General features: G+C 33.3%; 1 protein-coding gene across 3 annotated transcripts in view; it reads right to left on the bottom strand.

Annotated features, from left to right (window-relative positions):
- The window catches only part of USP24 (ubiquitin specific peptidase 24), a 78,040-nt gene that overhangs the window by 43,937 nt on the left and 20,430 nt on the right, over nucleotides 1-13,673 (bottom strand). For all 3 annotated transcript variants that reach the window (XM_034415163.2, XM_034415162.2, XM_034415164.2), the window contains exons 3-15: nucleotides 13,368-13,435; nucleotides 12,066-12,209; nucleotides 9,822-9,944; nucleotides 8,806-8,841; nucleotides 8,176-8,241; nucleotides 7,773-7,838; nucleotides 7,324-7,398; nucleotides 6,865-7,023; nucleotides 4,782-4,896; nucleotides 3,488-3,591; nucleotides 2,323-2,430; nucleotides 1,672-1,767; nucleotides 1,371-1,532 (exon numbers count right to left, since the gene is read on the bottom strand). In XM_034415163.2, coding sequence (XP_034271054.1) covers nucleotides 1,371-1,532; nucleotides 1,672-1,767; nucleotides 2,323-2,430; nucleotides 3,488-3,591; nucleotides 4,782-4,896; nucleotides 6,865-7,023; nucleotides 7,324-7,398; nucleotides 7,773-7,838; nucleotides 8,176-8,241; nucleotides 8,806-8,841; nucleotides 9,822-9,944; nucleotides 12,066-12,209; nucleotides 13,368-13,435 — 1,322 coding nt within the window. The remainder of the gene's footprint in view (nucleotides 1-1,370; nucleotides 1,533-1,671; nucleotides 1,768-2,322; nucleotides 2,431-3,487; nucleotides 3,592-4,781; nucleotides 4,897-6,864; nucleotides 7,024-7,323; nucleotides 7,399-7,772; nucleotides 7,839-8,175; nucleotides 8,242-8,805; nucleotides 8,842-9,821; nucleotides 9,945-12,065; nucleotides 12,210-13,367; nucleotides 13,436-13,673) is intronic.

Genomic DNA, 13,673 nt, shown 5'->3' on the forward strand with positions numbered 1-13,673 from the left:
AGCTCATGGTCATAAATACAAATGCTAAATTTCATTGGGAATTTGGGGAATGATGAAGAACAGCAAGATATTGATAAAAGCAGAGGAAATTTTAAAAAAAGAGTATGAGGTGCCAATCAGGCTTTATATCATATTCAGACAAAGGGTTGCAATCCGTGATTTTAAAAAAAATCAAGGTTACAGTCATCAGAAAGGAAAGCAGTTTAAAAGAGGATATTATGACATATCCTTAAAGATTAAAATAAATAATAGGACGAGTACTGACACTGGGAAAGGAAGTCAATTTTTCTGAGGCTGAGTTGAAACAAACGAAGAGTAACAGCAACAAAGAGCAAACTGGTACTTGTACAGCCTTGTATCTGAAATAATTTGCATTGCTTCTGTAATGCAAGATGATACTTTTATTATGGTGTTTCAAAGCTAGTTATGCATTGACTAAAGTCATCAAACTATGTTTTTTATTTAGTGAAACATTTCTAGATTATATTAAACCTTACGGTTATTGTAAACATTACTGAATTAGTGCAGAAACTGGCCAGAATGGCAAAGAAACTAAAGATGCTGGAATATGACCTGGGAGACCTAAGATCAAATCCCAACCCTAACTCCAGTGAAACTCACAAGGTGACTTTTAGTTAGCCACTAACTTTTCACTCAAGTTGAGAAATATTGAGGATGGAATAAAGAAAAACCTCTGTGTGACACACCTTGAGCTCCCAAAGGATAGCTGAGATATAAATGTATAAAATAATCATAATTATACTCCCACTAAAAAAAACAGCAACAACAGACATCAGATAGATTACATTATATAAAGAATTAAACTGGCATATTTTGGACTAACATACTTCACCCGGCATTATATTTTTCTTCTGAATACTTCTTAATTTATATTTAATGTATAATACTATTTTCTTTCTTTTTTATACAGAAAAAGCACTCAAAATAATTAAAATTAATTTATATCAGAAAAAAAACTAACGTTCTTTGAATTTATAAACAATCTCTAAAACTTTCCAAAATTGTCTAAACTTGATCTTTAAAAGTCTTTCACTATAATATCTAAATTGTTTAAGTATCAAAAGTTTAAATTTGCTTAATTCCTGGATTTAGCTGAAAATTTCTTTGCTATAATCCAATAATTGAACCTTTGACAAATAAAACAAAAACATAAACTTGAAACAAAAGAATGAGATTTACCTCACCTTGATTCTCTACTGCCTTCAAAAGGTACTAACTAGAATTAGTTACAGGATAACTAATTCTTGTAGTTTGTATGTTGAACTAAAAAATGCTAGAACTCGTGATAATAGAAAGAAAATGTATCTTAAAAATATGAATTCTGAAGCCAATTCTAAAGACAAACCAACCTTCTTAATATCTTCTATACATTTGATGATATAGCTTCTTTTGATTGCTTCCTTCACTGCATATGCATCACTAAGGATTGTCAAATGCTCCTCCAAAGCCTGCTGAATCAAGCTGCTAGGTAATGTTGGAAGATGAGCCAAGTCCCAGAGAACTTCAAGAACCTAGAAGAATACACATATCACTGTCTGTTACAGAAATATTTCTTTAATTTAAATGCTGTCCATCTTGCCTAGAGGTGACTTTAAGCGGCTTATAACCACATAAGCCATATGCATTCTGTTAAAAAATGGTTCCACGTGCCTTTCCAGTGGTTGCCTCCACACGTGCTTCCCGTCCAATACGTCCTATCAAGCTTAAGAGTTTCTGTCGTACTCTATCACTCTCACACTCCCAACTCTAAAAAGCAAAAAAAGGAAAAAATAGATAAACACAAAACCAACTAAAAACATATTCTAACATTTTTCAATACTTAATTTAACCAAATACAAATCTGAGAATGTATAAAGAAACTGGAAACGAAACGAATGCTTAATTTAATTCCACCCATACAAATCTCAATTTTAAAAACACATAAGAAATTTGAGAAGGTCTGTAGCTGAGCACACTTAACAGCCAAATGTATTTGACCTAAAGAAGAGTATAATATGAACTACTAAAAGCAGTAGGCTACTTTGAATTGGAAATTTAGAAAAAGGGTTTTCATTTACATTGAAAATTGTATTCAAAAGCCAATTTATAATTAAGTAATTAATAACGCTGTAGTCTTCTTCTAACAAATTCAATTTAAGAAAAACTTGTCAGACATACAAGTAACTTGGTAAATATATTATGATTGCTAAAAAGTAAAACTAGGCTAGGCTTGATTTGACCTCTCATCTGGTCTTTTCTATACGATTGTCAGGTTTCATGTTTTTAACTGTAATAACAGAGTTAAACTAAAACAAAGCTTACCTTCTGAATAAGGATAAAAAGATGACTTAGCTGATCTGAGCTGAACTTCACAGCGGCTGCTGCAATAATAGTGTGGATGTTCTCTATCACAGTTGATGGTTGTCCTGACTTCAAAGGAATTGGGATTAGAGGAAGAAGGGAGAAAAAGGGCACATCAAGTTAAAGAGACCTGGCTACTGCAAATTAGAAGACATCCTTCTTTCAATGGACAGGGTGTATAGACTTTTTATAACCACTGTAGGTTCCCCCTTTGGGGGCCAGGAAGAATATCAGCAGCTGGATTCACAAAGGAGATAACCTTTTTTTTTTTTTGGTAGAATATGTTATCCAGAAGAAGGTGCTCAGTACAGCTTCTGATAAAGAGGTTGTCTCTAGAGTTAGTATATTGGACAATTTCTATCTCCTTCCAAGGTACGAAAATTGGAGCCATCCAGCACCAAAACCCTTGGAAATTCCAACATCAGCCATGAAATGGTGTCTAAGAGTTCATTAATGTCTGCTGTCAAGCTGCTTGACATTTGATACACTCCCAGCAATCCTAAATTGTCTTTGTGCTAATTCTATGCATTGGATTTACAATCAGTTTCCTCCTGTTTCCAATCTTTGTGAGAGTATTGCATGCAATCATGGCCACCCTTCCTCTTTGCTCTCTGTTGCAGCCTAGTCTGAAATTTGTAAAGGGCAATTTCCATGGTGCTACATCCCTAATGTTGCTCAACAAAGTTTACATAATAATATACCAGTTCTATTTACTCATCTCTTGCCATATCAGTTCATGTCATCTGCAGAAATAAAATCCTTAAACTCCATGGATAATTATAATTGAATGAATCAGTATTTCTAGTTGACGGCTTAGTGAATTTCTGAGGTTTTTATATATTGCCACTGACACACATGTTAATATAAGACAAGTATTCAAATCTTTTAAATTCTATATTTACCTATATTTACTGGTAAATGCAATATCATTGTAGTTTCCCCTAATGTACTGTAGATTTGTGTTGTAAAATATTCAGTTTTTTAAAATTCTTTTTCTCACAGAAGTTTTTAAAAACAAACCACATTTCCTGATGTGCAACTATTCCTGAAAACACAGATGTGAACATTCTTTCTAAGCTTTTCAAGAACAGGATGTAACTTAAAAATAACAGCTAAAAATCCTCACCTGTATTCGCCAAATTTTGGTCAATTCGTCTAGAGACAGCTTGCTGCCCAATAGCTCAATAATTCCCTTGATACGATCACAATATTGTGCTTGATCTATGTTACCTAGAAACAGAAATACAATTTAGACAACAGATGCAATAAAACAGCATTAGCTTCCTAGCATTTTTTTCCTATCTTACTCAATGCATAACCACCATAGTAAATGAACATTTGGTACGAATTCTGTTAAACTCATATTTGGGGATACAGAACTGCCATCTTCAATTGTCCCATGTTTGTTTTTTAATAGAAAGCATTGAAAGTATATATAAGAAGCCTCTGTGGGGCTTCACACACCTATTTCCTATCAATTCTTTTACATAAAAGGACAAAACATTCAGCTCTGTCCCTCACTGATGGCATCATTATCTGACTATCACATGCTCTGAGGTCCTTGGAAGATGAAAGAAAAAAATAAAAGGGAAACAAAACCTCACATACAGAAAACAGCAACTGAAAAGAAAGCGTATTCCCTTCTGACTGCTTTTGCCTTAAAATAACATGATTTCTTTTCAGAAATGTAACTAGAAGTTGTCAAAATTTGAACTTCAAACAAGAGTAATCTTGAAACACTACTTCTTAAATATAATTGGCTCAAGTGTAATGCATCATAAGAACAAACTACAGTGAGCTGTGCGCTCATTGATTTATTTTCCTTGTACAATTTAAAAGAAAGTTTGGAAATAACTTTCATTTGAGATTTGCCTCTCTCTTTTGTGCAAGTCCGAGCCAAGTAAACAGTGATTAATCTTTATTGTGAATAATGGAAACAATTCAACTTTAATATATTAGCTTGCTTGAATTAACTATGGTTAAGTTTAAGATTAACCATAGTTCATATAATTCAATAAATTGTAGTAAATCTGAGCAAAATTTTTAAATACTATTTGCATGTCTATAGAAATTCTTAATCATCTAGGTCATGGATGTCCCAAAGGTGATTTTCCAAAAGGCAACTGGACTTTCTTGGTTTTTTTTCTTGAAAAATATTTCACTTCTCATCCAAGAAGCTTCTTCAGTTCAGATTTCAGCTTCTTCTCATCCAGGCTTCTTGGATGAGAAGTGAAATGTTGCCTTTTGGGAAAAGCACTTTTGGGACTACTATTTGTATGATTACCCTAAAAGAGAGAGAAATGAAAAGCACCTGAACCTTATGCTCTCAGAAGTTATTTTTCAATTCCAAACATGATTAAACCTTCTAACTGAACACAGTCAGAATGTCAGCGAAGTTCAGAAGACATTTGTATACATACCTTCTAATGCAATGGACAGGACAGAGTTTTCTACCAGCCAGTTTAGTAAACGATCTGTATCTATTGCATTTTTTACCGATTTAGATAAAGTGCTATCTTCAATAAGTTTTGTTACCTAAAAATAAGGACAGATAAAGCTATAAAATATTTATAGTAAAAATTGCCCTAGCAATAAAAGTTATGCAAAGCCTGAAAACAGTATCTTCTTGCCCATAGCAGAAAGAAAATATTTTAGAAGAATTAACTAAACTCCCCCCCCCCCCAGTTTATTACTATGGAAAGAAGAAAAGTGTCGGAAGATTAAAAAGCCTTAACTAGACACATTATTATTATAGCGATCAAACAGGTGTCAGTGCAAAGTCCACATGAGATTCAATCGTGTTTTGTCTTCTATGTTTCTCAACTCCCTTCTGTTCTTTTTTTAACACTTTCTCCCCTAAATTAAATATCTCTAAATAGTATAACATTTTTAATAAAAGAATTGCTTTGTCCTCTTGACATATCGATTGCCTTGGGGTTTTTTGGGAGGGTTTTTTTTTTTTGGATCCTCTCCAGATCACCCTATCCTTTTTACAGCCAGAAGTATGCATGGCTTTAAAGTGTAATCACATGACAAATCTGAATCAAGACATTATAATGGCAGCTTTATTTTAAGTTCCTATCATAACCATTCCCAAATGGGTTTTGCTTTTTTCACTGCAGGTACCCTATCATGTACAGGGCATATTCTAAACTCAATCACCCTTTTCAGCGGACACAATAAATATATGGAGAGGAATACTCAGCTATTTGAAAAACTGATTCCCAGATAACGCACCAGTCTTGAAACATCTGAATACTTATTCACCTAAAAGCAGCAGACCTTGCACATTAAACAAATATCTAAATTGCACAATGATAGAACAACTCCATAAATTATAGTCCTTGTGCCCAAAATATAAAAGACCACTGGCCCTTCAATGTTATAAAAGGAAGAAGCTTACGGCTACAATCATTGACTGAATAAACATTGGCAGGGAAACAGGTAGGATGACAGACAGCACCTTATGCTGTCTGCAAAAAAAAAAAAAACCAAAACCAAAAACCCTCCACTTGATTTAAAGTGCCCATGAAGCTACAGCCACCTAAAATATTTGTTCCTGGGGGTTCAGGTTTCAACAGAAGTGGACTTTCAATATACTTTTTGCAATCTGCAAGGAAGAGCTTTCTTCAGGAACAAGGAGTTTCCTTTTACATTCAGAGGAATGTGAAAGGGCGAGAAATGGTGGCTGCTCTAATTTCTTATTCAGTTATTCACTGGGTAATGAAATGTTTGTATATCTGCTTTAAAAAAGACAAACAAAGAAAAAAGTGCTTGAAAGTTGTTTTTTTAAGAAAATTAATACTGGTTAATACAGTATTTGGATTGAATACTATCGGAGAATACCAGGGCTGTAGACCTATATTGGGAAGTTGAAAAACATTCCAGAAAAAGGAACAAACCATTTTCATACACTCAATAATAAAACTACACAGACATGTACTGAGAATCATCAGGAATAGGGAATCTACTTTTTATAATAATATTTAACTGCCACTTATTCTATCACTGTGCTTCAAACATAGTAATACAGAGGGTTAGAAAGAAGACTTAATTTCTTCTCAGCCTAGGAATCAATTTACTATCTGAAAAGTATCTGAAAACGCTAACACTGTAACTAAAACCAATAACCCAAATTACGCTTTTATGTTCTACAAAAACATAGCAGCTGCCTTGAGTTGAACTCTACTTTCTATGGCTTGAGATGTTAATATTATATGTTTTTCCCAATAATTATGGAACCTATTTTCCATTAATTTATTGTTTCATCTTCCCAGTCCTGGTAATCCCCCATTGAAATACTAACTAAATCTAATTCAGTTTATCTTTTTTAAAAAAACATCAGCCAAATTTAGTTAGCTGCTACCAACTGCTATTGCTTTTCTTTAAATACTGAGTGAACGAAAAATCTCTAGTACTTTAGTACTAGAATACTCTAATATCACAGTACTCTATACTAACCCAGTTATGATCAATTTTAAGATTTTAGCCTAATAAACTTACTTCTTTTAGAGAGTTCATTTTTGCACTGAAATGAGGTGATTTTAACATACGCAATAGGATATCTAGCCGCAGATCATCTACTACTGTTACTAAATCAGGCTGAAATCGCATACAGAGGAGCTTGATGGCAGACAAGAGTTCAGGAATACTGACTAGCTTCTGTGAAGGAGAAAAGTTATGAGTAGTATATACATTTCACAGAATACATTTTGTCAACAGAGATTATATCATTTAATTTGAAGAGTGGAAATTTGCAACACCAGGAAACATTAATTAAAAAAATACAACAAGGATATAGTATCTGATATATAGTATATACCAGATACAGTGCAACTGACCTCATTTAGGCAAAAATCAGCAGAGAATTTTCAGGATAAGCTTGAATAACCTAGGCGCAGCAGTTATTCAGTTAACATTACAATGACAATTCTGGATTATATTTAGGAAATCCAGGGCTACCTTGTCTTTCAGGTCTTTCTCTTCAATGTTTTGAACGTATTTAATCATATTATGAATGACTGGATCCAACATGGGCTGTAAAATGAAAGAATACTAATTTAGGGTCTTAGAAATAAAAATATACTTGTAAGTCTTCATACTGCAATATTTCCATCCTTTTAAAATGGGAAAATTGGCTGGGAGTCAGCATAGTGCAAACTGCAGCAAGTCAGTAAATTATAATTCTGATCTGTGAGTATAAGTGGTTGCTATTTATTTAAGAGACAGCCCATTCCTCTTATCCTCATTTTGGCTATCATTATAAACATATCTATGTCAATATTGGACGAAGTACCTGAAATCATCTCTATGCAGATCTAAATTTATCCCCACACAACTGTAATAACCCTATTACTATTAAGAAGAAAATCTAAACTCTATTTGCTGCATCATTATTAAAAATTAATTACCTGTACCACTGAAGAATTTAGATACTCGGCACAAACTCCCAAAGGCTGAACCAATGAAGAGACTGCCTAGAAGAAGAAATATTTAAAAACAAACAGAGAATACTCCCTACATAAATGCTTCACAAATAGACACATGATAAACATGTTAAACACATATAAACATGACTAAAATGAACTAATAAATAACTAGGACCAATGTCGTATCTGATAAAATAACAAATACAATTCACTGATAATGCAACCATAGAGTTTTACACCAGAGTTGAACATATAGTAAAAATCCACAGAAATTATATTTGCCTAATCCAACACTGGTATTCCTTTATTTCTACAACACCAGAAAGTTCAGAGACATTAGCTACAATAAACTACAATTAGTTTAACCAAATAACATTTAACTTACCCCAAGTTCAATGTCTTCTGAATGAAGTTTAGACTGAATTGCAGAAAATCCTCCTAATTCTGCAAACTAAGCAAAATCCAAATTGGCAGAAAGTAGAAAAAAAACTTAAGTACATAGACATGCCCAAATATATATACTAATTTAAATGAACTTTCAATCACCAAATAAATAATCATGAAATTAGTACAAATAAACCCCCGAATGAAATGTCTCAAAAAGGTAGAATACTGTAACATTTATTTCATGCTATTGTTCCCTGGAAGGAAAACAGTAGGGCTTCCTGGATCACTTCAACAAGATAGGGGAAAACTAAGACAACTCATACTCACATTTCATAAGAAATGAAAACCAATATTAGCGCTGCTTCGGTAAATGTCTTTCTTCCTGAAAACTCTATTATCTCACTTCAATATCACATTAAGGTATCTCAGATACAAATTCATACTAAAAGATGATTTTTGGCACATAACTACAAATTTCTTTCCATATATCCTGGATAAAAGTTAGAACAACTTTTTTCTATTCTGAACTATATGCTCTTTAGAGCAAGAATTTGTTATTTTAAAAAAAATATTAAAGTTTTATAAAGATACACATGATATAGAGTGAACAGTATTTTTATTTACTTACCCTATTCACTAAGTCTACTAGCCATCCATGTGGTTCCTGTATGATTGAGAATACATTTTAATGTTGGAATTTTAATTGTTTTTGTTTTCTGAATCTAAATTACTTCTTATATTAGCAATCTCTGCAAATGCAAAACATGATTCTTAGCAAGAATCATCTGAAAAAGGCACCTAAAGAGCTGAATGTTGTCGTTTTCTCAAAATAAATCATTGGCTAGGGCAACATTTGATAATAGATTTGTTATCTAAAAAATAACAATAACTCCCCATGAAGCACCATGTTAAAAACTATTACTTTTAAATCTGGAAACACTATTTGATATAAACAAATCCAAAGCTAAATCCAAAAGTTCCATTCTGGAAGCATGATATAATGATATTAAAAATAAAAGAAAACTATAGTTTTTTTCAACTCATATTTTAAAAAAATATGATAACGGATTGCATTGGTGTAGTAGACTGTCATTACAGCTACTCTTCAACTTACAATAACAATTGAGACCAAAATTTCTGTTGCTAAGTGAGATATTTGTTAAGTGAATTATGCCCCATTTTATGACTTTTGTCACAATTGTTAAGTAAATCACTGCAATTGTTAACTTAGTGACATGGTTGTAATGTGGCTTCTCCATTGACGAAGGTCACAAAAAGTGATCACATGATCCAAGGACACTGCAATCTGTCATAAATAGAAGCCAGTTGCCAAACATCTGAATTTTGATCATGTGACAATGTGGATGCCACAAAGGTCATGTGAAAAATGATCATAAGTCAATTTTTTCAGTGCCATTGTAACTTTGAATGATCACTAAACAAACTGTTGTAAGTCGAGGACTACCTGTATTAAATATAACTTAAGGAGATACTTCATGAATATTGTCTATTTTGTTGAAAAATGTAAGCTAGGAAAGACTACAAAAATCTGCTGCATTGTTAAAATATAAAATGTTGCTATACATATCTCAAACAATATGCATGTAACGCTGTCCGTTAAATAACCATACATTTTATATTTACCTTTTGGAAAGCAGTAATAGGAGAAACAGCATATAGATTCCCTTCCCCAAATATCTCTGTCCAGTTCCTTTGGCACATTTTCATTCGGTTTTTGAAATGATACTCATTGTCAGGATTAAAAGCCTTAATAAATTAAAAGAATATGATGAAAAACAAAATCCCAAGCAACATAGTGAATTAATATTAAAGTGAATTAACAGAATACGTGTTTTAAGATCTCAAAGTTTTAATGCATTTTACAACAATTTGTTAAGATCTTTTTATCATACTCTATTTGTATTATTTTTATGTTTAACTTTTTAATAGTAAAATCTTGAATATATTGAATATAGAGAAGCATATAGGAAAATATTTTATACCAGCATACATTATTTGTCAATATAAGTACTGTTAGCACCAGTTCTACACAAATGTATTTTTTTCATTCATTCCTAACTTTAAAAAAAAATTGGAAAGATTAAACATGGGGCTGTATGGCACTAAGCATGTGCTGCAACACTGTTGGCAAATAACTATGCTAATTTAGTTAAATAACAAACTGAACATTTATATTCAGCTACCAGTATATATCTGTACTCTGAGATATACAAACTGTATGGTGAACAAAGACTGCCTCAGTGAATGTGAGTAAGAAAACTACACCCCCACCAAACTTTGAAGCCTGGGGTAAACTAAAATTATCCTGTAGGAAGGAAGGAAGTGGAATTGGACACATCCCTGTGTCTTTCCGGCATAAGAAAGATAAATTAGAAGGAAAGACTTCTGTATCTGTTACTCAAGAGAGGGAAAATGTAGGGCTGGATAATCTAAAACTAAGTAGTTTTAGTAATTTAGTAGAAACAGTCTTGTTATAGGAATCATAAAGATTTCCCTCTTACCTTTCCAATAAGAAACTTGTCTGCCTGCCTGCCTCTCTCTCTCTCTCTCCCTCCCTCCCTCCCTCCCTCTCTCTCCACCCTCCCTCCCTCTCTCTGGGGTGTGTGTGTGTTTCTTAATAAAGACATTTGTCTCCATTTTATTGATAGGACAAATGGATCCGTTGACCACTCATTTAAAAAAAAAACAAGAATTTGGCAAGAACTGAAAAATCTACATGCTGGTATTGCTCTGTTAATCAAGTCTTAAATTTTATTAGTAAACAGTATTGTGAAATAAAATTAATCTTTATATTTTTAATGTAAAGAAAAATGTGTATGCTGAGGCTTTGGGACATAATCACACAATCAAGAAAAACAATGGTGTAAAATGTTAATCTTTTGGGGGAAGTGGAGATGGTTCAAGATGAAAATAATGACCTTACATTGCATGGTTTTAAAAATCAAAATAGCAAATAACAAAAATAACCCCTTTTGCCACCAAATTTGTATAGCTTTCTATAGCAGAGAGGTGTTCTGGGACTCAAAACGGGAGCTATGGGCTTTATTTTTGCTGTATATAACTATGTAAATTAAATCCTATTCATCTCAAATGTTGAAATAGTATGCATAGAAATTTGAGTGTTATTATTAAACTTTTATGTAATATTTCCCTTTAAAATTAAAGTTCTTTATCTAAGCAAATCTTACAGTAGCACTGCAGAAAAGGTAAGTATAATTATTTTTGAAAAATTATCTAAAAATAGCACATTAGCATAAATTTGTCCTTTTTCAAAACAGTAATAATCACCATCATAGTATATCTGCAAAGAAGTCTCAGAAGCAACAAATATCTATTAATGTACAGTATCACAATAGTCTATATCTGTGAATCTGTCCACTACAACTTGAAAGCAGTCGAATGTATTTGAATACCAATTTTAAAAATCTAATATTCAGCATACTATACTGTATTTTTTAATGCTGTGACTTCATTTTGGACTATAAACAAAACAAAGAAATAATCCAATATGTAGGAGAAATGTCAGTGCATTGATCTGGACATCTTGCTGAGCAATCAATTATCCTGACTACCATTCAGAAAGCAAGAGTGCAGTCTTGGAAGTGGACAAGACAGAATCAGGGGTGTCAATTTAGAGATCATGGCATACCAGTTACTATAAGTCAAAGTAACAGGTTTAGCACTTGAAACCATTATTTCTGATTATATCATTTTGATTGATCAAATCTGTTAATTTAGAAATCACATTAAACCACAGTTAAAAGCTAACTTTACCACAATTTCATATGATGTCTCATTGGGCCCTTAACGTAAAGCACTAATATTTGCAGGCTGAGCAGTCTCAGAGAGATGTAGTAGTTACAATACCATTGTAAGTACAGATAGAAGTCCAACGGGAATAGGATCTTGTTTCACTCTCTCTGCAGCCAGATCTACTAATAACATCAACATATTGTAGATTCCCTCATGGATTTCAGTACCCCATTTATGAACTGCACTTGATGTCAGCAGCTGGAAAGAAGCAGAGTCTTTGTTAACACATCTTTCTGTATACTACCAAAATCCTCGCTGCAGTGACCTTTAACTGGGTGAAACCATGGATCATAGTTCAATAATTTTTCAACCAAGGTATCTCAAATGGGCTAAATTACAGAATATGTCCAAAATCTATGATCCATGACTCCAGAGGAAATGAAATTTGGGAAGCTGTAACTGCTTCAGTACTACTGCTGTGCTCATGTGATCATTTGCAATGTTCCCTGATACTTCCCAGCTATATGTGCAATCCCCCTCTTCCTCTCCCACCTAGCAGCTGCCTGCTGGGAAGGGAGGGAAGGAAGGGAGGGAGGGAAATGCAGGGAGGGAGACAGGGTTAGGGATGGACAGCAAACAAATTTAATAAATGAAATAAAAAAGACAAGGTGGCAGGAATAGGGAGCGGAGGGGGAGGGAGGGATGGAGGGAGGGAGGAAGGAAGGATTTCCAATGGTCACTGCCAGTTCCCCACAAGGAAATTCTATGGGGAAGCTGACAGGAAGTCAAAAGCAGGGCTATTTTCATGTAACTATCAGCAACTGAGCTCAATTTGAAGATACTAGAGGAAGAGAATTTGAAAGTGATTTTACTACCTTTGACATTTAAATTGCATTTTTCCGGTCTTAAAAAAGCTTATTTTCACTTAGCAGGTTAAGTGAAAATAAAATCTTAAATAAATCCTCAAACTAGAAAAGTCATGGGTGTTTTTTTCATCCAACACTGTTGCCAGAATGAATGTCAACTTGCAAAGCTTTCAAGTTGCCATGAGCAGGAGGGAGGGAGAACTGAAGTGAATTCCATACATTTTTCTGATCGCAGTCAGAAGGAGGGTGTTAGGTTTCATAGCCAGCCAAAGTGGTTAATTGGAGAATGTGATTTATGACATGGCCAGGGGGGAAGGGAGAGACAGGGTCATAGGGGAATGTAAATCTACGTGAGGTCAGTCCTGACTGCATCCAAGTATTGCCGGAATGGTGCTTCAAATAAATCACTATATTTCTTTTGAAGTTTGGATCATGGCTCATGAATTAATTAGGGCATCTTTCGGAAACTTGACAATGAAAGCAATTCAGTTTTGACTATCTCCAATTCCAGCTATAGCAATTCAAATTTGATTTTTATTTTTGCACTTACCTTTTTAAAAGCTTCAGGCATACATCTCTCCATAAATCTCCTGCAATTTTCATCAGAATCAGAAAGTCCTTATTTAAAAAAGAAAAAAAATAAGAAGTTAGAATTCAAACTATTCTATACTAAGAAATATAAGAACAAAAAATAACTAAAAAGTTATAATAATTTAATAAAGAAATATAGAAGAAATAAATATGCTATATTCTAGAACATAGCAGAGCGCTGATGCTTTTAAAATCTTAATATATTTGGTGCTAGTTGAGTTGTTACAGACATATTCCAAATCTGAATGAATGTAAATTGTTGCTC

This window comes from Pantherophis guttatus, chromosome 3 (genome assembly GCF_059756535.1).
Source record: "Pantherophis guttatus breed Tessera chromosome 3, ASM5975653v1, whole genome shotgun sequence".
NCBI lineage: Eukaryota > Metazoa > Chordata > Lepidosauria > Squamata > Colubridae > Pantherophis > Pantherophis guttatus.